This window comes from Anser anser (genome assembly GCF_964211835.1).
Source record: "Anser anser genome assembly, chromosome: 31".
Classification (NCBI taxonomy): domain Eukaryota; kingdom Metazoa; phylum Chordata; class Aves; order Anseriformes; family Anatidae; genus Anser; species Anser anser.
In genome coordinates, this window is record NC_139752.1 from 1,265,890 (window position 1) to 1,293,676 (window position 27,787).

Consider the following 27,787-nt stretch of genomic DNA (forward strand, 5'->3'; position numbering starts at 1 on the left):
TTTCATGATGTATTGGGTTTACGTGGCAAGGTTTTGCTAGCAGGGCATTGCAGGGTGGCCTCTGTGAGAAGAATCCAGAAGCTGCCCCATGTTAGATAAGGGCCAATTTCAGCCAGCTCCAAAGGGACCCACCACTGGCCAGAGCCGAGCCACTAAGTGATGTTATTTGTGCCTCTGTGAAGGCATATTTAAGAAATGTGGAAAAAGCTGCTACACAACAGCAGCTGGGAGAGCGAGGAGTGAGAACCAGCCCTGCAGACCCCAAGGTCAGTGCAGCAGGAGGGCAGGAGGTGCTCCAGACACGCAGCAGCAGTTCCCCTGTGGCCTGTGCAGAGGCCCCTGGTGGAGCAGGCTGTCCCCCTGCAGCCCATGGGTCCCACATGGAGCAGATCTCGATGCTGCAGCCTGTGGAGGAGCCCCCGGTGGAGCAGGTGGATGTAGCCTGGAGGAGGCTGTGGCCTGTGGAGAACTCCCAGTGGAGCAGACTCTGGGCCGGAGCTGCAGCCCGTGGAGAGGAGCCCACACAGGAGAAGGGGATCTGCCAAGAGCTGCTGCCTGTGAGGACCCAGGTTGGAGCAGTGTGCTCTTGATGGATGGACCCCATGGTACGGACCCATATTGGATCAGTTGTTGAAGGACTGCTGCCTGTGGGAAGCCCACGTAGGATCAGTTTGGGAAGGATGGCATCCCATGGGAGGAGTTGTTGACTCTGTTGAGGGTGGAAAGGCCTTGCAGAGAGATCTGGACAGCTTGGAGAGCTGGGCGATCACCAACCACATGAAGTTTAACAAGAGCAAGTGCTGGGTTGTGCACCTGGGACGGGGCAGCCCTGGCTATACGTACAGACTGGGGGAGAAGACGCTGGAGAGCAGCCCTGTAGAGAGGAATCTGAGGGTTGTGGTTGACAGCAAGCTGAATATGAGCCAGCAGTGTGCCCTGGCAGCCAGGAGGGCCATGGCACTTGCTAGTTGGTCGAGGGAAGTGATTGTCCCACTCTATCTACTCTGTGCTGGTGCGGCCTCACCTTGAGTATGCAGTTCTGGGCACCACAGTACAAAAAGGATGTGAAACAGTTGGAGAGTGTCCAGAGAAGGGCCACAAAGACGGTGAAGGGCCTAGAGGGGAAAACTTATGAGGAGCAGCTGAGGTCACTGGGCCTGTTCAGCCTGGAAAAGAGGAGGCTGAGGGGAGGCCTCATCTCAGTCTACAGCTTCCTCACAAGGGGGAGTGAAGGGGTAGGCACCGATCTCTCTTCTTTAGTGACCAGTGATAGGACCCATGGGAATGGTGTCAAGCTGAAGCAGGGGAGGTTTAGGCTAGATATCAGGAAGAGGTTCTTCACCAAGAGGGTTGTTGCTGACTGACAGGCTCCCCAGGGACATAGTCATGGCACCAAGCCATGTTTAAGAAGTTTAAGAGGCGTTTGGACTGTGCTCTTATTCATATGGTCTGAATTTTTGGGTAGAAATTTTGGCACCTGTGTGGTGCCAGCAGATCCTTGTGTGCCCCTTCCAACTAAGGATATTCTATGATTCTATGACCCCACGTTGCAGCAGGGGAAGAGAGTGACCGTGAAGGAGCAGCAGAGACAAAGTGCTATAGACTGACTGCAAACCCCATTGTCCCGTTCCCCTGCGCCACTCGGGGGGAGGAGGTGGAAGAGGGTGGATGAGGGGAAGGTATTTCTGGTTTGTTTTCTTTGCTTCTCACTTTTCTAGCTTGTTAGTAATAGGCAATAAATTTCTTTAATCTCCCTATGGTCTGTTTTGCCTGTGATGGTAATTATTGTGTGATCTCCTGGTCCTTATTTCAGTCCTCGAGCCCTTTTCATTGCATTTTCTCCCCCTTTCCCTTTGAGGAAGGGGAGTGAGAGAGCAGTTGTGGAGGAGTTCAGCTGCCCACCTAAGTAAAACCACCACACATGATAACTTCAGCCAGTTCTCTTAGTACTCTGGGATGAATCCCATCAGGCCCTATAGTCTTGTATGCACCCATCTGGAGCAGCAAATCCCACACAAACTTGGAGTTTGTTGGGAGTTTATCGTTCCTGCAGTCACTGTCCTCCAGCTCAGGGCTCCTGGGGTCCCACAGCCCGTCGTCAGTGTTGAAGACAAAGGCGAAGAACACATTAAACATCTCTGTGAAGTTGATGACCCTGTTTGAGCATCCCCATCCAGTAACAGACCAATGTTTTCTCTCATCCTACTTCTGCTGTTAAGAAAGTTTTAAAAAAATCCACTTTATTACCCCTCACAGTACTGTCCAGCTTCAACTCAAATTGAGCTTTGCCCATATGAATTTTCCCCCTACAAAGGCAAACAGTATCTCTGTAGTCCTTCCACATTCCCTGACCTCACTTCCAGCAAACAGAAACTTTCCTTATCCACTAAGCTCTAGAAGAAGGTCCCTGCCCATCTGAGCCAACCTTCTGCCACGGCTGCTTTACTGGAGCCTGGAGCGGGGCTGGCTCTTGGTCTTCAGCACCCTGGGCAAAGGGTGGCAGCTCCAGGCTCGGCACACAGCTGTGCCCCATTTCCTGCAGCCTCTGATCCCACTCAGCTCTTCACTGCCATCTCTCCACATTGTCCCATTGCTCACTGATTCCTCCTTAGATGGGTGGAGATGAACGAGCTCAGACACTGGCTTTCCCTGGAGGTCTGGAGAGGTCCCTGCTGGGGACAAGCACCTTGTGCTTGCTGAAGGCCCTGGGCTGGGCACCCAGCTGCCATGGGATGGTGGTGCCAGCCCAGCAGAGCTCCCCGGACATTGCCCCAGTGGCAGAGCTCCTCCCAGAGGGTTATTGCAGCCAACGAACTGGGCAAAGGTTGGGGAAGTTGGGCGTAGCCCTGTGCTTTCTGCAGCTCTGCTGGGTGCTGTGAGGGACCGCTCTCTCGGTGGGGCTCCCTTGGAAAAGAACCCCTGGGGGCCTGCCTGCCCCCTGTGGGACCTCTCTTTCAGATGGGGCTCCCCTGGGGCTGTGGCCACCCCAGCCTCACCAGCCATGCCAGGGGCCTCCTGACTTCCCTCGTCACTCTGCTCCTCCTCCAGCTGGGCTCAGGTAGGATCCTGCGAGGCTGCTGGGGGCTCTCCCCCCTGGGCCTGGCAGACTTGCTGCCGTGGGACAGGGGAGCGGCCGTGGGGCAGGGGGGACCCAAGCCCACAGCTCAGCCCCCAATGGGTTTCGCTTTCCCTTTGGATCTTTCATGCAATACATGCGCTGCCTTGGCTGCCCTTTCTGGCTCTTCTTCACCTGCCCAAATACTGAAGAGAGGGCTCCCACTCCCAGCACACCTCCTTCTCCTGCACATCCTCCCTCTCCCTCTCCTGTTTCCCCGGTGGTTTCCCATGGGACACGGGGGACGCAGCACACACCAACTCATGCACAGCTCACCCTTTGTCACTCACTGCCCCTAAATTTGCGATGGCAAAATCTCACCTCCTCTCTGTGCCCTTCTCCATTGCCCAGCCCAGCTCAGAGTGGTTGGACCGGGCCACGCTGTCACTGCCACCGTGGGGCAGGATGTCGTGCTGCCCTGCCACTTGTCCCCTCAACGGGATGCTCGCACCTTGGATGTCAGGTGGATCCGGGATGATAGCTCTGAGACAGTGCACCACTACCGCAATGGAGAGGACCTGTACGGGGAGCAGATGGGGGCATATGCCAGGAGGACAGAGTTGGCCAGAGATGGTCTCTCTGCTGGAAGCCTGGACTTGCGAATCACCAGGCTGAGACCCTCAGATGATGGCCAGTACGTCTGCACTGTGGAAGGTGCTGATGCTTATAATGAAGCCATTGTGGAGCTGGAGGTGTCAGGTTAGTGGCTGGGGTGATGCTTCCAGGGGAGAGTTTACGTGTCCTTTTAATGTTTCAGCTCTTTCACAGCATGGAGCATGCCCATGGATGTGGAGGTAATATTTGGGGAGAGAGCTCCATGGATATTTTTGTCATTTTTCCCTGGTGTCTTTGAAGACAATAATCATAATATTGAGAGGGCACTGGGCACAGGCTGAGCAGCACCTTAAGCTGTGTCGGCAATGGGACCAAACACCACACAGGGAGAATCGCAGAGTCCTCTGAGCAGCAGGACATCTGCTTTACTTTTGCTTTGTGTGCTGGGGGAGACCTGAGAGGTTGTATGGAAGTCTTGGGGCTTCTTGAACCAGAACGGCTTGGTGCCGAGACGCTGCCTGAAGGTCCTGGAAATCTGCACCTGGGTTTTCAGGGTGATTTGGGGCCACTGGCATTGTGCAGCCCTTCTGTCTGGGTCCAGCACGAGCCGGGGTGGTTTGGGGTGAGGGTGGGTGCGTGGAGCGCCTGGACCCTGAGCCCCTCGGGCCACGGCTGTGCTGGGCTGTGTCTGGCATGGGAGCAGATGGGGTCTTTGCCTTGCAACTGAATCCCTCCCCAAGTCAAGCCCCAGACATGGGCTCTTCCCCCAGCCACAGGTGCTGACCCCCACCTCTCCCTGGGGGGCTATGAGGCCGGAGGCGTCCGGGTGCTGTGTCGATCGGCCGGCTGGTACCCGCTGCCGCAGCTGCTGTGGAGGAATGCTTGCGGGCAGCATCTGCCCTCGGTCTCCCAGACACATTCCCAGGACCAGGAGGGGCTCTTTGAAATCGAAGGCAGCGTCATCATGACTGGGAACGTGGAGGGGCCCTTGTCCTGCGTGGTCAGGAGCAGCCGCGTCCAGCAGGAGCGGGAATCGTCCCTGCACATCGCAGGTACAAATAGCACAGCCAGGGGGAGGTGTTCCTGGCCCCTGCACTTGTCCTGAGCTGGGAGAAGTCTGGGTCTTGCTTTTCCACCCACTGGCATGGAAATGCAGCCCTTTTCCTGGTGCCTTTTCTCAGCTCCCTTCTTCCACAACGCCCAGCCCTGGAAGGTGGCTCTGGCTCTGGTCCTCGTGCTTTTGGTTGTGTCCATTGGCCTCGGTGTTTATCTGTTTCTGAAGAAAGGTAAGCTGGCAGCGCAAAAATGGAGCGGAGGGAGGTGTTCTGCAGGGACCCGCGTGGGTCTGGAGCGGGGCTGAGCCCTGGCCCAGGGAGGTGCGTAGGAGGAGGAAGGGAATGTTCTCCTGGGGATCCCAAAGGCCTTAGGATCCTCTTGGGCCTCTGCCTTGGGCAACGAAGGCAGGGGAGAAGGCAAGGGGCCTTGGGTGGGAGGCCAGGGAGCATGGCTGCAGCGTGGGGCTGGTGGGAAGGCCCAGACCCCCTGCAGATGTTCCCACCGAGCAACCAAGCTGCTCTGCTGACCTCCTGTTCCTCCGCCTTTGCTTTTCAGCGGCACAGAGCCGAGAGCTGGGTGAGTCCTTGCAGTCCCTGCCCCCAGCCCCCTGGGGAACTGGCATCTCTGTGGGAGGGAATGGGCTGCGTGGGCTCTGGGAGCTTGTGTGCTGGTGGCTCGGGGGTGCCGGAGGAGCAGCTGGAGCCTGATGGGGGAGTGGGGAGTGCTGGGGCTGGGGCTGCCCTGGGCACGGGACACGGCCGGGATGGCTGAAAGGAACGGGGATCAAGGTGGGGACAGGGAGCGAGCTGCGGGGCTGCCCTGCTCTGCACTGACGCTTCTGGGACAGGGATATCCTCCACCCTTCCCCATTCACTTCCACTTGTGTTTTGGTGGCACGGTGCAGAGAGCTGCATGAGTGTCTGTTCTTAATGGTACAAGTCTTGCAAAATGCTGAGCCTCGGTCCTTGTTAGTCTGGTCGCTACAAGTCTGGGAGCTAGGTCGTCTGTGCCCATGCACGAGAGCAAAAAAATTTGGGGTCTAGCCATGGAAGCAGCAATGTGGTGAAAGTCTCTCCACTCTGACCATTTATTCCTTTTGCTTTTTATAGTAGCGAAAAAGGATACAAAGCTGGGTAAGTGTCCTTTCACAAAGAGAAGGCATTTGGTGTCTTCCCATGGGTGTACTCCGCTCTGACCATACATTGCTTATCTCTTTCTTTTTCTTTTCCAGTGGAACAAGCTGCAGTGATAGGTGAGTGTCCATCCCTAAACTGAAAGAATTTGCCGTATAGACAAAGGATGAGTAGTTTTTCCCTCTGATCATGCATTCCTTATACTTTTCCAGAGGAAAAAGATGCAAGACTGGGTGAGTCCCTCTTCCCCCCCACAACTGAAGGAATTTGGGGTCTTTGGTTTGTAGCAGCCATTGATGAGAAGCTGACTCCTCTCATCAATGCATTGCTTTTCTCTTTCATTTGTAGACGAACAAGCTGCAGAGCTGGGTAAGTCTCACTCTCCAAACAGAGAAAAAAAATTATAAGAAAAAAAAAAAGTGTCATAGTGAGAGGCATGGGATCAGAAACTGTGCCCTCTGATCATATTTTGCTTTTCTCTTTCATTTGTAGAGAAACAAGCCGCAGAGCTGGGTGAGTGTCCCCATGCTTGGGCCGCAGGGCAACACCAAGGTGATGTGCAGGGGAGGGTGGGCAGCTGGGACAGAGCAGCCCAGGGCTGGCCCCTCACCCTGCCCACACCCACTGGGCAATGGCCATGGGCTGTGACCAGCTCTCCCCTCTCCTTCCAGCATGGAGAAGGTGTCTGCTGCCTCATAATAGAGGTAGGTGTGCATTGGGTTGCCCTCTGCGGTGCTTCCCCTGCCCTTGCTGGGGCATGTTCAGGAGCCAAGAGGTGCCCCATCTCCTGCCCCGTGGGGCAGCTCCTGGCCCCGAGCTGGGGAAAGCCTGCCCAGGGCTGAGCTCTGCCCCTGATGGCCTGGCTCCTTCTGTCCCTGCAGTGAAGGTGACCCTGGATCCACGCACGGCTCATCCTGACCTTGTTGTGTCTAAGGACAACAGGAGTGTGAGACGGGAAAGTAAACGACAGCAGGTTCCTGACACAGTGGAGAGTTTTGACATTCGGTGCTGCGTGCTGGGCCGTGAGGAGTTCAGAGAGGGGAGGCACTGGTGGGAGGTGGAGGTGGAAGGGTTGTTGCTAAAGTATTCTTGGTGGGCTGTGGGTGTGGCCAGGGCATCTGTGAAGAGGAAGGGGTGGATCAACATGAGCCCTGAAGAAGGGATCTGGGCTGTGCAGTACGACCAGGGGCAGCTCATGTCTCTCACATCTTCTCCCACCCCCTTGTCCCTGTCCCCTCTCCCCACGAGGATCTGGGTCTGTCTGGACTGTACCCAGCAGCAGGTGTCTTTTATCAACGCTGACAACTGGGTCGAGATCTTCACTTTCACAGCAGCCTCTTTCAATGGGGAGAGCATCCGCCCCTGGTTCCTGTTGTGGACACAGGGAATTCAGCTGTGCCTGAGGGACAGCACCCCCCAGACCCTGTCCCCAGCTTTGACGGGCTCCTGCCCTTCTCCACCCACTCCTGCATCACCTCGCCTTGGTCCTGCAGGAGTAGCGCAGGAATGAGGGACAGTGGGGCCAGGGGCTGCCCCTTGTTCCTCGCTACTACTGGAGGAGGGCTGGGATACTGCAAGCAGGGGCCAGGCCCCTTGCAGACCCTGGACTCTGCCCTGCACTTGGATCCTGTGCTGGGGCACAAGCCCTGCTGGCACCCGTGGGTCTCACCCTGCCTCTGAGCCCCAGCAGGCAGCACAGGGGCTGCAGCAGCTCTCCACGCTCCTCTCCCCTCTGCTTGCACTGCTTGCAGACCCCAGTGCAAGGGATGTGGTCACCGTGTGCTGCCGGCCATTGCAGGCCACCTTTGCCTCCTAGTTTGGGGTTGATATCTTTGCTCTGTGCCTGGTGCTGAGCATGAGCAGCTGTGGGGGCTCTTTGTTCCCTCCTCTGGAGCACATCAAGGCACAGCAGCAGCAGGACTATGGCAAATAAAGTTTTGTATGCGAAGATGGAGTCTGGCAGTGACATTTCCTGGGTGCTTTCTGTCCTGAGGCTTTGCTGCCTGGGAAGGCATCTTGCAGCAGACCATCTCCTTGGTGTTGGTCCTGGGAGTCAGAGCCAGGAGGAACCTAAGCTTCAGCTGCTCCCTGTTCCCCAGCTGATGCCTGGGACCCACTTGTCCCAGCTGGGTCATTGCCCTGCCATAGGGGTACCCAGAGAGCTTCCAGCCTCCCATCGCACAGGCTCTGCAGAGGCTGTGCCCACAGGCGGCATCATTGGCTCCTGAAACTCCTTCAAGCTGAGGCAGCAGGTGTTCTCAGCCTTCAGCCCTAGATCACAGAATCACAGAATAGCCCCAGCTGGAAGGGACGCAACGGGACCATCCAGTCCATCTCCTGGCCCCACAAGGACCACCCTAAAATAAGACCCTGTGCCTGAGAGCCTTCTCCAAACACTCCATGAGCTGCAGCAGGCTTGGGGCTGTGGCCATGTCCCTGGGGAGCCTGTTCCTGTGCCTGACCACCCTCTCGGGGAAGAACCTTTTCCGAACAGCAAGCCTGAGCCTCCCCTGTGTCAGCTCCATGCCGTTCCCTCGGGCCCTGTTGCTGGCCCCAGAGAGCAGAGACCAGCCCCTGCCCCTCCGCTCCCCTCATCAGGAAGCTGTGGGCCACCATGAGGCCTCCCCTGCATCTCCTCTGCTCTGGGCTCAACAAGCCAAGCTCCTTCAGCCACTCCTCACACCCCTTGCCCTGCAGAGCCTTTGCTGTCCTTGTGGCCCTCCCTTGGAGGCTTTTGCACAGTTTCACGCCCTTCATATGCTGTGGTGCCCACAGCTGCACGCAGTGCTCGAGGCAAGGCCGCAGCAGGCCAAGCAGAGCGGGGCGATCCCTTCCCTCGGACGGCCAGCAGTGCCGTGCCTGAGGCACCCTAGGGCACGCTTGGCCCTTTGGGCTGCCAGGGCCTGCTGCTGGCTCACACCCAACTTGCCATCGGCCACAATCCCCAGCTCCCATTCTGGGGGCTGCTCTCCAGCCTCTCGCCCCCCATGCTGTACGTACAGCCGGGGCTGCTCCTGCCCAGGGACAGGGCCCAACACTTGCTCTTGTTAAAATTCCCACAGGCGGTGGCTGCCCAGCTCTCCCCTTTGGCCAGATCCCTCTGCAAGGCCTCTCCACCTTCAACAGAGTCATCAGCTCCTCCCAGTTCAGTGTCAGCCTCAAACTCATTTAGGTTTCCTTCCCATCCCGCATCCAGGTTATTTGTGGGAGTACTGAAGAGACCTGGCCCCAAAATGGAGCCCTGCAGAGCCCCACTCGTGACTGGCTGCCAGCCTGATGTTGCCCCTTTTACCAGAACCCTCGGAGCCTGACCCATCAGCCAATTGTTCACCCATCGTGTTGTGCATTTGTCTGGCTCTGTGATGGGCATTTGGTCCAGATGGATATGGTCAGAAACCATGTTGAAATCTTTACTGAAATCCAATAAGGTCACCTCATCTGTCTCCCTCGGTCAAATGGGAGACTGACCTTATCAAAAAAAGGATATTAGGTTTGTTGAACATGAGTTTTCCACTCACGAACCCATGTGTCCTGCGACCAGTGGTCGCATTGTCCCTCGGGTGTTTTTTGCTTACTCCCACAGCAATCTCCCAGAGCAGTCTCGTTACCAGGCACTGCCATGAGACTGACAGGCCTGTAATTCCCAGGGTCTTCTTTGCTGCCCTTCTTGGAAACTGGGGCAACGTTTGGCAGCTTCCAGTCACTGGGACCTCTGCAGATTCCTCAGTATATTTAAAAATTAAATTATAGAGATTTCATGATATATTGGGTTTACGTGGCAAGGTTTTGGTAGCAGGGCGTTGCAGGGTGGCCTCTGTGAGAAGAATCCAGAAGCTGCCCCATGTTAGATAAGGGCCAATTTCAGCCAGCTCCAAAGGGACCCACCACTGGCCAGAGCTGAGCCACTAAGTGATGTTATTTGTGCCTCTGTGAGGGCATATTTAAGAAATGTGGAAAAAGCTGCTACACAACAGCAGCTGGGAGAGCGAGGAGTGAGAACCAGCCCTGCAGACCCCAAGGTCAGTGCAGCAGGAGGGCAGGAGGTGCTCCAGACACGCAGCAGCAGTTCCCCTGTGGCCTGTGCAGAGGCCCCTGGTGGAGCAGGCTGTCCCCCTGCAGCCCATGGGTCCCACATGGAGCAGATCTCGATGCTGCAGCCTGTGGAGGAGCCCCCGGTGGAGCAGGTGGATGTAGCCTGGAGGAGGCTGTGGCCTGTGGAGAACTCCCAGTGGAGCAGACTCTGGGCCGGAGCTGCAGCCCGTGGAGAGGAGCCCACACAGGAGAAGGGGATCTGCCAAGAGCTGCTGCCTGTGAGGACCCAGGTTGGAGCAGTGTGCTCTTGATGGATGGACCCCATGGTACGGACCCATATTGGATCAGTTGTTGAAGGACTGCTGCCTGTGGGAAGCCCACGTAGGATCAGTTTGGGAAGGATGGCATCCCATGGGAGGAGTTGTTGACTCTGTTGAGGGTGGAAAGGCCTTGCAGAGAGATCTGGACAGCTTGGAGAGCTGGGCGATCACCAACCACATGAAGTTTAACAAGAGCAAGTGCTGGGTTGTGCACCTGGGACGGGGCAGCCCTGGCTATACGTACAGACTGGGGGAGAAGACGCTGGAGAGCAGCCCTGTAGAGAGGAATCTGAGGGTTGTGGTTGACAGCAAGCTGAATATGAGCCAGCAGTGTGCCCTGGCAGCCAGGAGGGCCATGGCACTTGCTAGTTGGTCGAGGGAAGTGATTGTCCCACTCTATCTACTCTGTGCTGGTGCGGCCTCACCTTGAGTATGCAGTTCTGGGCACCACAGTACAAAAAGGATGTGAAACAGTTGGAGAGTGTCCAGAGAAGGGCCACAAAGACGGTGAAGGGCCTAGAGGGGAAAACTTATGAGGAGCAGCTGAGGTCACTGGGCCTGTTCAGCCTGGAAAAGAGGAGGCTGAGGGGAGGCCTCATCTCAGTCTACAGCTTCCTCACAAGGGGGAGTGAAGGGGTAGGCACCGATCTCTCTTCTTTAGTGACCAGTGATAGGACCCATGGGAATGGTGTCAAGCTGAAGCAGGGGAGGTTTAGGCTAGATATCAGGAAGAGGTTCTTCACCAAGAGGGTTGTTGCTGACTGACAGGCTCCCCAGGGACATAGTCATGGCACCAAGCCATGTTTAAGAAGTTTAAGAGGCGTTTGGACTGTGCTCTTATTCATATGGTCTGAATTTTTGGGTAGAAATTTTGGCACCTGTGTGGTGCCAGCAGATCCTTGTGTGCCCCTTCCAACTAAGGATATTCTATGATTCTATGACCCCACGTTGCAGCAGGGGAAGAGAGTGACCGTGAAGGAGCAGCAGAGACAAAGTGCTATAGACTGACTGCAAACCCCATTGTCCCGTTCCCCTGCGCCACTCGGGGGGAGGAGGTGGAAGAGGGTGGATGAGGGGAAGGTATTTCTGGTTTGTTTTCTTTGCTTCTCACTTTTCTAGCTTGTTAGTAATAGGCAATAAATTTCTTTAATCTCCCTATGGTCTGTTTTGCCTGTGATGGTAATTATTGTGTGATCTCCTGGTCCTTATTTCAGTCCTCGAGCCCTTTTCATTGCATTTTCTCCCCCTTTCCCTTTGAGGAAGGGGAGTGAGAGAGCAGTTGTGGAGGAGTTCAGCTGCCCACCTAAGTAAAACCACCACACATGATAACTTCAGCCAGTTCTCTTAGTACTCTGGGATGAATCCCATCAGGCCCTATAGTCTTGTATGCACCCATCTGGAGCAGCAAATCCCACACAAACTTGGAGTTTGTTGGGAGTTTATCGTTCCTGCAGTCACTGTCCTCCAGCTCAGGGCTCCTGGGGTCCCACAGCCCGTCGTCAGTGTTGAAGACAAAGGCGAAGAACACATTAAACATCTCTGTGAAGTTGATGACCCTGTTTGAGCATCCCCATCCAGTAACAGACCAATGTTTTCTCTCATCCTACTTCTGCTGTTAAGAAAGTTTTAAAAAAATCCACTTTATTACCCCTCACAGTACTGTCCAGCTTCAACTCAAATTGAGCTTTGCCCATATGAATTTTCCCCCTACAAAGGCAAACAGTATCTCTGTAGTCCTTCCACATTCCCTGACCTCACTTCCAGCAAACAGAAACTTTCCTTATCCACTAAGCTCTAGAAGAAGGTCCCTGCCCATCTGAGCCAACCTTCTGCCACGGCTGCTTTACTGGAGCCTGGAGCGGGGCTGGCTCTTGGTCTTCAGCACCCTGGGCAAAGGGTGGCAGCTCCAGGCTCGGCACACAGCTGTGCCCCATTTCCTGCAGCCTCTGATCCCACTCAGCTCTTCACTGCCATCTCTCCACATTGTCCCATTGCTCACTGATTCCTCCTTAGATGGGTGGAGATGAACGAGCTCAGACACTGGCTTTCCCTGGAGGTCTGGAGAGGTCCCTGCTGGGGACAAGCACCTTGTGCTTGCTGAAGGCCCTGGGCTGGGCACCCAGCTGCCATGGGATGGTGGTGCCAGCCCAGCAGAGCTCCCCGGACATTGCCCCAGTGGCAGAGCTCCTCCCAGAGGGTTATTGCAGCCAACGAACTGGGCAAAGGTTGGGGAAGTTGGGCGTAGCCCTGTGCTTTCTGCAGCTCTGCTGGGTGCTGTGAGGGACCGCTCTCTCGGTGGGGCTCCCTTGGAAAAGAACCCCTGGGGGCCTGCCTGCCCCCTGTGGGACCTCTCTTTCAGATGGGGCTCCCCTGGGGCTGTGGCCACCCCAGCCTCACCAGCCATGCCAGGGGCCTCCTGACTTCCCTCGTCACTCTGCTCCTCCTCCAGCTGGGCTCAGGTAGGATCCTGCGAGGCTGCTGGGGGCTCTCCCCCCTGGGCCTGGCAGACTTGCTGCCGTGGGACAGGGGAGCGGCCGTGGGGCAGGGGGGACCCAAGCCCACAGCTCAGCCCCCAATGGGTTTCGCTTTCCCTTTGGATCTTTCATGCAATACATGCGCTGCCTTGGCTGCCCTTTCTGGCTCTTCTTCACCTGCCCAAATACTGAAGAGAGGGCTCCCACTCCCAGCACACCTCCTTCTCCTGCACATCCTCCCTCTCCCTCTCCTGTTTCCCCGGTGGTTTCCCATGGGACACGGGGGACGCAGCACACACCAACTCATGCACAGCTCACCCTTTGTCACTCACTGCCCCTAAATTTGCGATGGCAAAATCTCACCTCCTCTCTGTGCCCTTCTCCATTGCCCAGCCCAGCTCAGAGTGGTTGGACCGGGCCACGCTGTCACTGCCACCGTGGGGCAGGATGTCGTGCTGCCCTGCCACTTGTCCCCTCAACGGGATGCTCGCACCTTGGATGTCAGGTGGATCCGGGATGATAGCTCTGAGACAGTGCACCACTACCGCAATGGAGAGGACCTGTACGGGGAGCAGATGGGGGCATATGCCAGGAGGACAGAGTTGGCCAGAGATGGTCTCTCTGCTGGAAGCCTGGACTTGCGAATCACCAGGCTGAGACCCTCAGATGATGGCCAGTACGTCTGCACTGTGGAAGGTGCTGATGCTTATAATGAAGCCATTGTGGAGCTGGAGGTGTCAGGTTAGTGGCTGGGGTGATGCTTCCAGGGGAGAGTTTACGTGTCCTTTTAATGTTTCAGCTCTTTCACAGCATGGAGCATGCCCATGGATGTGGAGGTAATATTTGGGGAGAGAGCTCCATGGATATTTTTGTCATTTTTCCCTGGTGTCTTTGAAGACAATAATCATAATATTGAGAGGGCACTGGGCACAGGCTGAGCAGCACCTTAAGCTGTGTCGGCAATGGGACCAAACACCACACAGGGAGAATCGCAGAGTCCTCTGAGCAGCAGGACATCTGCTTTACTTTTGCTTTGTGTGCTGGGGGAGACCTGAGAGGTTGTATGGAAGTCTTGGGGCTTCTTGAACCAGAACGGCTTGGTGCCGAGACGCTGCCTGAAGGTCCTGGAAATCTGCACCTGGGTTTTCAGGGTGATTTGGGGCCACTGGCATTGTGCAGCCCTTCTGTCTGGGTCCAGCACGAGCCGGGGTGGTTTGGGGTGAGGGTGGGTGCGTGGAGCGCCTGGACCCTGAGCCCCTCGGGCCACGGCTGTGCTGGGCTGTGTCTGGCATGGGAGCAGATGGGGTCTTTGCCTTGCAACTGAATCCCTCCCCAAGTCAAGCCCCAGACATGGGCTCTTCCCCCAGCCACAGGTGCTGACCCCCACCTCTCCCTGGGGGGCTATGAGGCCGGAGGCGTCCGGGTGCTGTGTCGATCGGCCGGCTGGTACCCGCTGCCGCAGCTGCTGTGGAGGAATGCTTGCGGGCAGCATCTGCCCTCGGTCTCCCAGACACATTCCCAGGACCAGGAGGGGCTCTTTGAAATCGAAGGCAGCGTCATCATGACTGGGAACGTGGAGGGGCCCTTGTCCTGCGTGGTCAGGAGCAGCCGCGTCCAGCAGGAGCGGGAATCGTCCCTGCACATCGCAGGTACAAATAGCACAGCCAGGGGGAGGTGTTCCTGGCCCCTGCACTTGTCCTGAGCTGGGAGAAGTCTGGGTCTTGCTTTTCCACCCACTGGCATGGAAATGCAGCCCTTTTCCTGGTGCCTTTTCTCAGCTCCCTTCTTCCACAACGCCCAGCCCTGGAAGGTGGCTCTGGCTCTGGTCCTCGTGCTTTTGGTTGTGTCCATTGGCCTCGGTGTTTATCTGTTTCTGAAGAAAGGTAAGCTGGCAGCGCAAAAATGGAGCGGAGGGAGGTGTTCTGCAGGGACCCGCGTGGGTCTGGAGCGGGGCTGAGCCCTGGCCCAGGGAGGTGCGTAGGAGGAGGAAGGGAATGTTCTCCTGGGGATCCCAAAGGCCTTAGGATCCTCTTGGGCCTCTGCCTTGGGCAACGAAGGCAGGGGAGAAGGCAAGGGGCCTTGGGTGGGAGGCCAGGGAGCATGGCTGCAGCGTGGGGCTGGTGGGAAGGCCCAGACCCCCTGCAGATGTTCCCACCGAGCAACCAAGCTGCTCTGCTGACCTCCTGTTCCTCCGCCTTTGCTTTTCAGCGGCACAGAGCCGAGAGCTGGGTGAGTCCTTGCAGTCCCTGCCCCCAGCCCCCTGGGGAACTGGCATCTCTGTGGGAGGGAATGGGCTGCGTGGGCTCTGGGAGCTTGTGTGCTGGTGGCTCGGGGGTGCCGGAGGAGCAGCTGGAGCCTGATGGGGGAGTGGGGAGTGCTGGGGCTGGGGCTGCCCTGGGCACGGGACACGGCCGGGATGGCTGAAAGGAACGGGGATCAAGGTGGGGACAGGGAGCGAGCTGCGGGGCTGCCCTGCTCTGCACTGACGCTTCTGGGACAGGGATATCCTCCACCCTTCCCCATTCACTTCCACTTGTGTTTTGGTGGCACGGTGCAGAGAGCTGCATGAGTGTCTGTTCTTAATGGTACAAGTCTTGCAAAATGCTGAGCCTCGGTCCTTGTTAGTCTGGTCGCTACAAGTCTGGGAGCTAGGTCGTCTGTGCCCATGCACGAGAGCAAAAAAATTTGGGGTCTAGCCATGGAAGCAGCAATGTGGTGAAAGTCTCTCCACTCTGACCATTTATTCCTTTTGCTTTTTATAGTAGCGAAAAAGGATACAAAGCTGGGTAAGTGTCCTTTCACAAAGAGAAGGCATTTGGTGTCTTCCCATGGGTGTACTCCGCTCTGACCATACATTGCTTATCTCTTTCTTTTTCTTTTCCAGTGGAACAAGCTGCAGTGATAGGTGAGTGTCCATCCCTAAACTGAAAGAATTTGCCGTATAGACAAAGGATGAGTAGTTTTTCCCTCTGATCATGCATTCCTTATACTTTTCCAGAGGAAAAAGATGCAAGACTGGGTGAGTCCCTCTTCCCCCCCACAACTGAAGGAATTTGGGGTCTTTGGTTTGTAGCAGCCATTGATGAGAAGCTGACTCCTCTCATCAATGCATTGCTTTTCTCTTTCATTTGTAGACGAACAAGCTGCAGAGCTGGGTAAGTCTCACTCTCCAAACAGAGAAAAAAAATTATAAGAAAAAAAAAAAGTGTCATAGTGAGAGGCATGGGATCAGAAACTGTGCCCTCTGATCATATTTTGCTTTTCTCTTTCATTTGTAGAGAAACAAGCCGCAGAGCTGGGTGAGTGTCCCCATGCTTGGGCCGCAGGGCAACACCAAGGTGATGTGCAGGGGAGGGTGGGCAGCTGGGACAGAGCAGCCCAGGGCTGGCCCCTCACCCTGCCCACACCCACTGGGCAATGGCCATGGGCTGTGACCAGCTCTCCCCTCTCCTTCCAGCATGGAGAAGGTGTCTGCTGCCTCATAATAGAGGTAGGTGTGCATTGGGTTGCCCTCTGCGGTGCTTCCCCTGCCCTTGCTGGGGCATGTTCAGGAGCCAAGAGGTGCCCCATCTCCTGCCCCGTGGGGCAGCTCCTGGCCCCGAGCTGGGGAAAGCCTGCCCAGGGCTGAGCTCTGCCCCTGATGGCCTGGCTCCTTCTGTCCCTGCAGTGAAGGTGACCCTGGATCCACGCACGGCTCATCCTGACCTTGTTGTGTCTAAGGACAACAGGAGTGTGAGACGGGAAAGTAAACGACAGCAGGTTCCTGACACAGTGGAGAGTTTTGACATTCGGTGCTGCGTGCTGGGCCGTGAGGAGTTCAGAGAGGGGAGGCACTGGTGGGAGGTGGAGGTGGAAGGGTTGTTGCTAAAGTATTCTTGGTGGGCTGTGGGTGTGGCCAGGGCATCTGTGAAGAGGAAGGGGTGGATCAACATGAGCCCTGAAGAAGGGATCTGGGCTGTGCAGTACGACCAGGGGCAGCTCATGTCTCTCACATCTTCTCCCACCCCCTTGTCCCTGTCCCCTCTCCCCACGAGGATCTGGGTCTGTCTGGACTGTACCCAGCAGCAGGTGTCTTTTATCAACGCTGACAACTGGGTCGAGATCTTCACTTTCACAGCAGCCTCTTTCAATGGGGAGAGCATCCGCCCCTGGTTCCTGTTGTGGACACAGGGAATTCAGCTGTGCCTGAGGGACAGCACCCCCCAGACCCTGTCCCCAGCTTTGACGGGCTCCTGCCCTTCTCCACCCACTCCTGCATCACCTCGCCTTGGTCCTGCAGGAGTAGCGCAGGAATGAGGGACAGTGGGGCCAGGGGCTGCCCCTTGTTCCTCGCTACTACTGGAGGAGGGCTGGGATACTGCAAGCAGGGGCCAGGCCCCTTGCAGACCCTGGACTCTGCCCTGCACTTGGATCCTGTGCTGGGGCACAAGCCCTGCTGGCACCCGTGGGTCTCACCCTGCCTCTGAGCCCCAGCAGGCAGCACAGGGGCTGCAGCAGCTCTCCACGCTCCTCTCCCCTCTGCTTGCACTGCTTGCAGACCCCAGTGCAAGGGATGTGGTCACCGTGTGCTGCCGGCCATTGCAGGCCACCTTTGCCTCCTAGTTTGGGGTTGATATCTTTGCTCTGTGCCTGGTGCTGAGCATGAGCAGCTGTGGGGGCTCTTTGTTCCCTCCTCTGGAGCACATCAAGGCACAGCAGCAGCAGGACTATGGCAAATAAAGTTTTGTATGCGAAGATGGAGTCTGGCAGTGACATTTCCTGGGTGCTTTCTGTCCTGAGGCTTTGCTGCCTGGGAAGGCATCTTGCAGCAGACCATCTCCTTGGTGTTGGTCCTGGGAGTCAGAGCCAGGAGGAACCTAAGCTTCAGCTGCTCCCTGTTCCCCAGCTGATGCCTGGGACCCACTTGTCCCAGCTGGGTCATTGCCCTGCCATAGGGGTACCCAGAGAGCTTCCAGCCTCCCATCGCACAGGCTCTGCAGAGGCTGTGCCCACAGGCGGCATCATTGGCTCCTGAAACTCCTTCAAGCTGAGGCAGCAGGTGTTCTCAGCCTTCAGCCCTAGATCACAGAATCACAGAATAGCCCCAGCTGGAAGGGACGCAACGGGACCATCCAGTCCATCTCCTGGCCCCACAAGGACCACCCTAAAATAAGACCCTGTGCCTGAGAGCCTTCTCCAAACACTCCATGAGCTGCAGCAGGCTTGGGGCTGTGGCCATGTCCCTGGGGAGCCTGTTCCTGTGCCTGACCACCCTCTCGGGGAAGAACCTTTTCCGAACAGCAAGCCTGAGCCTCCCCTGTGTCAGCTCCATGCCGTTCCCTCGGGCCCTGTTGCTGGCCCCAGAGAGCAGAGACCAGCCCCTGCCCCTCCGCTCCCCTCATCAGGAAGCTGTGGGCCACCATGAGGCCTCCCCTGCATCTCCTCTGCTCTGGGCTCAACAAGCCAAGCTCCTTCAGCCACTCCTCACACCCCTTGCCCTGCAGAGCCTTTGCTGTCCTTGTGGCCCTCCCTTGGAGGCTTTTGCACAGTTTCACGCCCTTCATATGCTGTGGTGCCCACAGCTGCACGCAGTGCTCGAGGCAAGGCCGCAGCAGGCCAAGCAGAGCGGGGCGATCCCTTCCCTCGGACGGCCAGCAGTGCCGTGCCTGAGGCACCCTAGGGCACGCTTGGCCCTTTGGGCTGCCAGGGCCTGCTGCTGGCTCACACCCAACTTGCCATCGGCCACAATCCCCAGCTCCCATTCTGGGGGCTGCTCTCCAGCCTCTCGCCCCCCATGCTGTACGTACAGCCGGGGCTGCTCCTGCCCAGGGACAGGGCCCAACACTTGCTCTTGTTAAAATTCCCACAGGCGGTGGCTGCCCAGCTCTCCCCTTTGGCCAGATCCCTCTGCAAGGCCTCTCCACCTTCAACAGAGTCATCAGCTCCTCCCAGTTCAGTGTCAGCCTCAAACTCATTTAGGTTTCCTTCCCATCCCGCATCCAGGTTATTTGTGGGAGTACTGAAGAGACCTGGCCCCAAAATGGAGCCCTGCAGAGCCCCACTCGTGACTGGCTGCCAGCCTGATGTTGCCCCTTTTACCAGAACCCTCGGAGCCTGACCCATCAGCCAATTGTTCACCCATCGTGTTGTGCATTTGTCTGGCTCTGTGATGGGCATTTGGTCCAGATGGATATGGTCAGAAACCATGTTGAAATCTTTACTGAAATCCAATAAGGTCACCTCATCTGTCTCCCTCGGTCAAATGGGAGACTGACCTTATCAAAAAAAGGATATTAGGTTTGTTGAACATGAGTTTTCCACTCACGAACCCATGTGTCCTGCGACCAGTGGTCGCATTGTCCCTCGGGTGTTTTTTGCTTACTCCCACAGCAATCTCCCAGAGCAGTCTCGTTACCAGGCACTGCCATGAGACTGACAGGCCTGTAATTCCCAGGGTCTTCTTTGCTGCCCTTCTTGGAAACTGGGGCAACGTTTGGCAGCTTCCAGTCACTGGGACCTCTGCAGATTCCTCAGTATATTTAAAAATTAAATTATAGAGATTTCATGATATATTGGGTTTACGTGGCAAGGTTTTGGTAGCAGGGCGTTGCAGGGTGGCCTCTGTGAGAAGAATCCAGAAGCTGCCCCATGTTAGATAAGGGCCAATTTCAGCCAGCTCCAAAGGGACCCACCACTGGCCAGAGCTGAGCCACTAAGTGATGTTATTTGTGCCTCTGTGAGGGCATATTTAAGAAATGTGGAAAAAGCTGCTACACAACAGCAGCTGGGAGAGCGAGGAGTGAGAACCAGCCCTGCAGACCCCAAGGTCAGTGCAGCAGGAGGGCAGGAGGTGCTCCAGACACGCAGCAGCAGTTCCCCTGTGGCCTGTGCAGAGGCCCCTGGTGGAGCAGGCTGTCCCCTTGCAGCCCATGGGTCCCACATGGAGCAGATCTCGATGCTGCAGCCTGTGGAGGAGCCCCCGGTGGAGCAGGTGGATGTGGCCTGGAGGAGGCTGCGGCCTGTGGAGAACTCCCAGTGGAGCAGACTCTGGGCCGGAGCTGCAGCCCGTGGAGAGGAGCCCACACAGGAGAAGGGGATCTGCCAAGAGCTGCTGCCTGTGAGGACCCAGGTTGGAGCAGTGTGCTCTTGATGGATGGACCCCATGGTACGGACCCATATTGGAGCAGTTGTTGAAGGACTGCTGCCTGTGGGAAGCCCATGTAGGATCAGTTTGGGAAGGATGGCATCCCATGGGAGGAGTTGTTGACTCTGTTGAGGGTGGAAAGGCCTTGCAGAGAGATCTGGACAGCTTGGAGAGCTGGGCGATCACCAACCACATGAAGTTTAACAAGAGCAAGTGCTGGGTTGTGCACCTGGGACGGGGCAGCCCTGGCTATACGTACAGACTGGGGGAGAAGACGCTGGAGAGCAGCCCTGTAGAGAGGAATCTGAGGGTTGTGGTTGACAGCAAGCTGAATATGAGCCAGCAGTGTGCCCTGGCAGCCAGGAGGGCCATGGCACTTGCTAGTTGGTCGAGGGAAGTGATTGTCCCGCTCTATCTACTCTGTGCTGGTGCGGCCTCACCTTGAGTATGCAGTTCTGGGCACCACAGTACAAAAAGGATGTGAAACAGTTGGAGAGTGTCCAGAGAAGGGCCACAAAGACGGTGAAGGGCCTAGAGGGGAAAACTTATGAGGAGCAGCTGAGGTCACTTGGCCTGTTCAGCCTGGAGAAGAGGAGGCTGAGGGGAGGCCTCATCACGGTCTGCAGCTTCCTCACATGGAGGAGTGAAGGGGCAGGCACCGATCTCTCCTCTTTAGTGACCAGTGATAGGACCCATGGGAATGGTGTCAAGCTGAGGCAGGGGAGGTTCAGGCTAGATATCAGGAAGAGGTTCTTCACCAAGAGGGTTGTTGCTGACTGACAGGCTCCCCAGGGACATAGTCATGGCACCAAGCCATGTTTAAGAAGTTTAAGAAGCGTTTGGACTGTGCTCTTAGTCATGTGGTCTGAATTTTGGGGTAGACCTGTGTGGTGCCAACAGATCCTTGTGTGCCCCTTCCAACTAAGGATATTCTATGATTCTATGACCCCGCGTTGGAGCAGGGGAAGAGAGTGACCGTGAAGGAGCAGCAGAGACAAAGTGCTATAGACTGACTGCAAACCCCATTGTCCCATTCCCCTGCGCTGCTCGGGGGGAGGAGGTGGAAGAGGGTGGATGAGGGGAAGGTATTTCTGGTTTGTTTTCTTTGCTTCTCACATTTCTAGCTTGTTAGTAATAGGTAATATATTTCTTTAATCTCCCTATGGTGAGTCTGTTTTGCCCATGATGGCAATTATTGTGTGATCTCCTGGTCCTTATTTCAAAGCTTGAGCCCTTTTTATTGCATTTTCTCCCCCTTTCCCTTTGAGGAAGGGGAGTGAGAGAGCGGTTGTAGTGAAGCTCAGCTGCCCACCTAAATAAAACCACCACACATGATAACTTCAGCCAGTTCTCTTAGTACACTGGGATGAATCCCATCAGGTCCTATAGTCTTGTATGCATCCATCTGGAGCAGCAGCTTCGGGGTTGTTGGGAGTTTATCGTTCCTGCAGTCACTGTCCTCCAGCTCAGGGCACCTGGGGTCCCACAGACCAGCATAAGTGTTGAAGACAAAGGCAAAGAACACATTAAACATCTCTGTGAAGTCGATGACCCTGTTTGAGCATCCCCATCCAGTAACAGAAAAATGTTTTCTCTCATGCTACTTTTGCTCTTAAGATAGTTTAAAAAAAATCCATTTTATTGCCCCTCACAGTACTGTCCAGCTTCAACTCAAATTGAGCTTTGGCCATATGAATTTTCTCCCTGCAAAGGCAAACAGCATCTCTGTATTCCTTCCATATTGCCTGACCTCACTTCCAGCAAACAGAAACTTTCCTTATCCACGTAAGCTCTAGAAGAAGGTCCCTGCCCATCTGAGCCAACCTTCTGCCACGGCTGCTTTACTGGAGCCTGGAGCGGGGCTGGCTCTTGGTCTTCAGCACCCTGGGCAAAGGGTGGCAGCTCCAGGCTCGGCACCCAGCTGTGCCCCATTACCTGCAGGCTCTCATCCCGCTCACCTCTGCTCTGCCATCTCTAAACATTGTCCCATTGCTCACAGTTTCATTCCTCCTTAGATGGCTGGAGGTGAACAAGCTCAGACAGTGGCTTTCCCTGGAGGTCTGGAGAGGCCCCTGCTGGGGACAAGCCCCTCGTGCTTGCTGAAGGCAGTGGACTGGGCACGCAGCTAAGATGGGATGGTGGTGCCAGCCCTGCAGAGCTCCCCGGACATTGCACCAGTGGCAGAGCTCCTCCTAGAGGCTTATTGCAGCCAGGAAGTGGGCAAACGTTGGGGAAGTTGGGCGTAGCCTTGTGCTTTCTGCAGCTTTGCTGGGTGCTGTGAAGGACCTCTCTCTCGGTGGGGCTCCCTTGGAGAAGAAGCCCAGGGGGGCTGCCTACCCCCTGTGGGACCTCTCTTTCAGATGGGGCTCCCCTGGGGCTGTGGCCACCCCAGCCTCACCGGCCATGCCAGGGGCCTCCTGACTTCCCTCGTCACTCTGCTCCTCCTCCGGCTGGGCTCAGGTAGGATCCTGCGGGGTGCTGGGGGCTCTCCCCCTTGGGCCTGGCAGATGTGCTGCTGTGTGGCAGGGGAGCGACCGTGCAGCAGGGGGGACCTGAGCCCATAGCTTGCCCCTGCTGGGTTACACTTTCACTTTATCTGGTTTTTTTTTTTTTTTTTCCCATGCAATATGGGCTCTGCCTTATATTAATAACCCTTTCTGGCTCTTCTTCACCTGCGTGAATGCTGCAGAGGGGGCTCCCACCCCCACCACACCTCCTTCTCCTGCACGTCCTCCCTCTCCCTCTCCTGTTTTCCCAGTGGTTTCCCATGGGACACGGGGGACGCAGCATGCACCAACTCACGCACAGCTCGCCCTTTGTCACTCACTGCCCATAAATTTACAATGACAAAATCTCACTGCCTCTCTGTGCCCTTCTCCATTGCCCAGCCCAGCTCAGAGTGGAGGGACCAGGCCAGCCTCTCACTGCTGCCGTGGGGCAGGATGTCGTGCTGCCCTGCCACTTGTCCCCTCAACGGGATGCTCGCACCTTGGAGGTCAGGTGGATTCGGCACAGGTTATCTGAGACAGTGCACCACTACCGCAATGGAGAGGACCTGTACGGGGAGCAGATGGGGGCATATGCTGGGAGGACAGAGTTGGCCAGAGATGGTCTCTCTGCTGGAAGCCTGGACTTGCGAATCACCAGGCTGAGACCCTCAGATGATGGCCAGTACGTCTGCACTGCGGAAGATGCTGATGCTTATAACGAAGCCATTGTAAAGCTGGAGGTGTCAGGTTAGTGGCTGGGGTGATGCTTCCAGGGGAGAGTTTACGTGTCTTTTTAATGTTTCAGCTCTTTAACGGCATGCAACATGCCCATGGAAGTGGAAGTAATATTTGGGGAGAGAGCTCCATGGATATTTTTGTCAGTTTTCACTGGTGTCTTTGAAGACAATAATCATAGTACTCTGAGGGCACTGGGCACAGGCTGCTGAGCAGCACCTTCAGCTGTGTCGGCAACGGGACCAAACACCACAGGGAGAATCACAGAGTCCTCTGAGCAGCCAGACGTCTGCTTTACTTTTGCTTTGTGTGCTGGGGGAGACCTGAGAGGTTGTCTGGAAGTCTTGGGGCTTCTTGAACCAGCATGGCTTGGTGCCGAGACACTTCCTGGAAGTCCTGGAGCTCAGCACCTAGGTTTTCAGGGTGATTTGGGGCCACTGGCATTGTGCAGCCCTGCTCTCTGGTTCCGGCACCAGCCAAGATGGTTTTAGGGTGAGGATGGGTGCATGAAGTGCCCAGTGCCTGAGCCCGTGGGGCCGTGGCTGTGCTCGTCTGGGTTTGGCATGGGAGCAGATGGGGTCTTTGCCCTGGAACTAAATTCCTCCCCAAGTCAAGACCCAGCCACCGGCTCTTCCCCCAGCCACAGGCGCTGACCCCCACCTCTCCCTGGGGGGCTACGAGGCCGGAGGCATCCGGGTGCTGTGTCGATCGGCCGGCTGGTACCCGCTGCCGCAGCTGCTGTGGAGGGATGCTCGTGGGCAGCATCTGCCCTCGGTCTCCCAGGCACATTCCCAGGACCAGGAGGGGCTCTTTGAAATCGAAGGCAGCGTCATTGTGACTGGGAACGTGGAGGGGCCCTTGTCCTGCGTGGTCAGGAGCAGCCGCATCCAGCAGGAGCGGGAATTTGCCCTGCACATCGCAGGTACAAATAGCACAGCCAGGAGGAGGTGTTCCTGGCCCCTGCACTTGTCCTGAGCCGGGAGAAGTCTGGGTCTTGCTTTTCCACCCAGGGGCATGGAAACAGAGCCCTTTTCCTGGTGCCTCTTCTCAGCTCCCTTCTTCCACAACGCCCAGCCCTGGATAGTGGCTCTGACTCTGGTCCTCATGCTTTTTGCTGTGTCCATTGGCCTCGGTGTTTATCTGTTTCTGAAGAAAGGTAAGCTGGCAGCGCAAAAATGGAGCGGAGGGAGGTGTTCTGCAGGGACCCGCGTGGGTCTGGAGCGGGGCTGAGCCCTGGCCCAGGGAGGTGCATAGGAGGAGGAAGGGAATGTTCTCCTGGGGATCCCAAAGGCCTTAGGATCCTCTTGGGCCTCTGCCTTGGGCAACGAAGGCAGGGGAGAAGGCAAGGGGCCTTGGGTGGGAGGCCAGGGAGCATGGGTGCAGCGTGGGGCTGGTGGGAAGGCCCAGACCCCCTGCAGATGTTCCCACCGAGCAACCAAGCTGCTCTGCTGACCTCCTGTTCCTCCGCCTTTGCTTTTCAGCGGCACAGAGCCGAGAGCTGGGTGAGTCCTTGCAGTCCCTGCCCCCAGCCCCTGGGGAAGTGGTGTCCCTGCGGGAGGGAATGGGCTGCGTGGGCTGTGGGGGCTTGTGTGCTGGTGGCTCGGGGGTGCTGGAGGAGCAGCTGGAGCCTGACGGGGGAGTGGGGAGTGCTGGGGCTGGGGCTGCCCTGGGCACGGGATACGGCCGGGATGGCTGAAAGGAACGGGGATCAAGGTGGGGACGGGGAGCGAGCTGCGGGGCTGCCCTACTCTGCACTGACGCTTCCGGGACAGGGACATCCACCACTCGTCCCCATTCCCTTCCACTTGTGTTTTGGTGGCATGTTGCAGAGAGCTGCACAAGTGTCTGTCCTTATTGCTCCACGTGCACAAGCCTTGCTCAAAGCTGGGTCTTGCTCCCTGTTAGTCCGGTCCCTCCCAGTCTGAGAGAAAGACTGTCTGTGCCCATTCACCAGGACAAAGAAATTTGGGGTCTAGTAATGGAATTAGTCATGGAATTTGAAACACTCCTCTCTGATCATGCATCACGTTTACTTTCCTTTTCCAGTGAGAAAAGATGCAAAGATGGGTAAGACTCCCTTCATAAACCCAAACACTTGGCATCTTTCCATGGCAGCAGCCATGGGCTGAGCAGCTTCCCCTCTCATCGTGCCTTGCTTTTCTCTTCCTTTTCCAGCACAACTAGCTGCAGAGCTGGGTGAGTGTCCCTGAGCCTGGGTCCCAGGGCAACACCAAGGTGATGTGCAGGGGAGGGTGGGCAGCTGGGACAGAGCAGCCCAGGGCTGGCCCCTCACCCTGCCCACACCCACTGGGCACTGGCCATGTACTGTGACCAACTCTCCCCTCTCCTTCCAGCATGGAGAAGGTGTCTTCTGCCCCAAAATCGAGGTAGGTGTGCACTGTGTTGCCCTCTGCAGTGCTTCTCCTGCCCTTGCTGGGGCATGTTCAGGAGCCAAGAGGTGCCCCATCTCCTGCCCCGTGGGGCAGCTCCTGGCCCCGAGCTGGGGAAAGCCTGCCCAGGGCTGAGCTCTGCCCCTGATGGCCTGGCTCCTTCTGTCCCTGCAGTGAAGGTGACCCTGGATCCGGACACAGCTCATCCTAAGCTTGTCCTGTCTCAGGACAACAGCAGTGTGAGACGGGAAGGGAAACGGCAGCCGGTGCCTGACACCTTGGAGAGATTTGACACTTGTTGCTGCGTGCTGGGCCATGAGGAGTTCAGAGAGGGGAGGCACTGCTGGAAGGTGGTGGGGGAGGAGGAGAGGGAAGAGTATTCTTGTTGGGCTGTGGGAGTGGCCAGGGCATCTGTGAAGAGGAAGGGGTGGATGGACATGAGCCCTGAAGGAGGGATCTGGGCTGTGGAGTATGATCAGGGGCAGCTCAAGTCTCTCACATCTCCTCCCACCCTCTTGTCCCTGTCCCCTGTCCCCACGAGGATCTGGGTCTGTCTGGACTGTACCCAGCAGCAGGTGTCTTATCAATGCTGACAATGGGGTCGAGATCTTCGCTTTCACAGCAGCCTCCTTCAATGGGGAGAGCATCCGCCCCTGGTTCTGGCTGGAAACGCCGGGAATTCAGCTGTGCCTGAGGGGCAGCACCCCCCAGACCCTGTCCCCAGCCCTGGGGGGCTCCTGCCCTTCTCCACCCACTCCTGGCTCACCTCTCCTTGATCCTGCAGGAACAGCACAGGAATGAGGGGCACTGGGGCCAGGGGCTGCCTCATGTCCCTCCCTGCTGCTGGAGGAGGGCTGGGATGCTGCAAGCAGGGGCCAGGGCCCTTGCAGACCCTGGGCACTGCCCGGCACATGGCTCCTGTGCTGGGGCACAAGTCCTGCTGGCACCCATGGGTCTCACCCTGCCTCTGAGCCCCAGCAGGCAGCACAGGGGCTGCAGCAGCTCTCCACGCTCTGCAGCAAGCTCTCCTCTGCTTGCACTGCTTGCAGAACCCCAGTGCAAGGGATGTGGTCACCGTGTGCTGCCGGCCATTGCAGGCCACCTTTGCCTCCTAGTTTGGGGTTGATCTTTGCTCTGTGCCTGGTGCTGAGCATGAGCAGCTGTGGGGGCTCTTTGTTCCCTCCTCTGGAGCACATCAAGGCACAGCAGCAGCAAGGCTGTGGCAAATAAAGTTTTGTATGCGAAGATGGAGTCTGGCAGTGACATTTCCTGGGTGCTTTCTGTCCTGAGGCTTTGCTGCCTGGGAAGGCGTCTTGCAGCAGACCATCTCCTTGGTGTTGGTCCTGGGAGTCAGAGCCAGGAGGAACCTAAACTCCAGCTGCCCCTGGTTCCCGAGCTGGTTCCTGGGACCCACTTGTCCCAGCTGGGTCATTGCCCTGCCCTGGGGGCACCCAAAGAGCTTCCAGCCTCCCATCACACAGGCTCTGCAGAAGCTGTGCCCACAGAAGGCATCACCGGCTCCTGGAAGTCCTCCTGGAAGACCTCCAAGGTGGTCTCAGCCTTCAGCCCTAGATCACAGAATCACAGAATAGCCCCAGCTGGAAGGGACGCAACGGGACCATCCAGTCCACCTCCTGGCCCCACAAGGACCACCCAAAAATAAGACCCTGTGCCTGAGAGCCTTCTCCAAATGCTCCTTGAGCTGCAGCAGGCTCTGGGCCATGGCCACGTCCCTGGGGAGCCTGTTTAAGTGCCCGACCACCCTCCTGGTGAAGAACCTTTTCTGAACAGCCGGCCTAAGCCTCCCCTGTGGCAGCTCCATGCCGTTCCCTCAGGCCCTGTCGCTGGCCCCAGAGAGCCGAGACTGCCCCCCGCTTTCCCCTCCGCTCCTCTCAACAGGAAGCTGTGGGCCACCACGAGGCCTCCCCTGCGTCTCCTCTGCTCTGGGCTCAACAAGCCAAGCGCCTTCTGCCGCTCCTCACACACCTTGCCATGCAGAGCCTCAGCCATCCTCGTGGCCCTCCCTTGGAGGCTCTCGCACAGTTTCACGCCCTTCGTCTGCTGTGGTGCCCACAGCTGCACGCAGTGCTCGAGGCGAGGCCGCAGCAGGCCGAGCAGAGCGGAACGATCCCTTCCCTCGGCCGGCCAGCAGTGCCGTGCCTGAGGCACCCCAGGGCACGCTTGGCCCTTTGGGCTGCCAGGGCCCGCTGCTGGCTCACATCCAACTTGCCGTCAGCCACAATCCCCAGCTCCCATTCTGGGGGCTGCTCTCCAGCCTCTCGCCCCCCCATGCTGTACGTACAGCCGGGGCTGCCCCTGCCCGAGGACAGGGCCCGGCACTTGCTCTTGTTAAACTTCCCGCAGG

General features: G+C 57.1%; 2 protein-coding genes and 1 pseudogene across 5 annotated transcripts; all 3 read left to right on the forward strand.

The window, feature by feature from the left end:
- The first annotated feature begins 2,774 nt into the window (after positions 1–2,774).
- LOC310888178 (butyrophilin subfamily 1 member A1-like) lies at positions 2,775–7,893 on the forward strand. 2 transcript variants are annotated; one of them, XM_083814627.1, is made up of 12 exons: positions 2,776–3,058; positions 3,467–3,814; positions 4,441–4,722; positions 4,852–4,956; positions 5,282–5,302; positions 5,836–5,859; positions 5,958–5,978; positions 6,072–6,092; positions 6,208–6,228; positions 6,352–6,372; positions 6,531–6,563; positions 6,741–7,892. In XM_083814627.1, the coding sequence occupies exons 1-12, from the start codon at positions 2,959–2,961 to the stop codon at positions 7,367–7,369; spliced, it is 1,626 nt and encodes a 541-aa protein (XP_083670753.1). In that variant the 5' UTR covers positions 2,776–2,958; the 3' UTR covers positions 7,370–7,892. The 2 variants fall into 2 exon arrangements, with proteins under 2 accessions (XP_083670754.1, XP_083670753.1); XM_083814628.1 differs by lacking the exon at positions 5,836–5,859 and having other exon boundaries at positions 2,775–3,058; positions 6,741–7,893.
- A 4,493-nt stretch (positions 7,894–12,386) lies between these two features.
- LOC310888214 (butyrophilin subfamily 1 member A1-like) lies at positions 12,387–17,506 on the forward strand. 2 transcript variants are annotated; one of them, XM_083814757.1, is made up of 12 exons: positions 12,388–12,670; positions 13,079–13,426; positions 14,053–14,334; positions 14,464–14,568; positions 14,894–14,914; positions 15,448–15,471; positions 15,570–15,590; positions 15,684–15,704; positions 15,820–15,840; positions 15,964–15,984; positions 16,143–16,175; positions 16,353–17,505. In XM_083814757.1, exons 1-12 carry the CDS (start codon positions 12,571–12,573, stop codon positions 16,979–16,981), a joined length of 1,626 nt encoding a protein of 541 aa, XP_083670883.1. In that variant the 5' UTR covers positions 12,388–12,570; the 3' UTR covers positions 16,982–17,505. The 2 variants fall into 2 exon arrangements, with proteins under 2 accessions (XP_083670884.1, XP_083670883.1); XM_083814758.1 differs by lacking the exon at positions 15,448–15,471 and having other exon boundaries at positions 12,387–12,670; positions 16,353–17,506.
- Positions 17,507–22,031: 4,525 nt separating this feature from the next.
- LOC310888218 (butyrophilin subfamily 1 member A1-like) lies at positions 22,032–26,667 on the forward strand (annotated as a pseudogene). Its single transcript, XR_014589255.1, has 9 exons — positions 22,032–22,268; positions 22,697–23,044; positions 23,673–23,954; positions 24,084–24,188; positions 24,514–24,534; positions 25,079–25,099; positions 25,208–25,228; positions 25,387–25,419; positions 25,597–26,667. The product of XR_014589255.1 is annotated as a butyrophilin subfamily 1 member A1-like (transcript).
- The last annotated feature ends 1,120 nt before the right edge of the window (positions 26,668–27,787 follow it).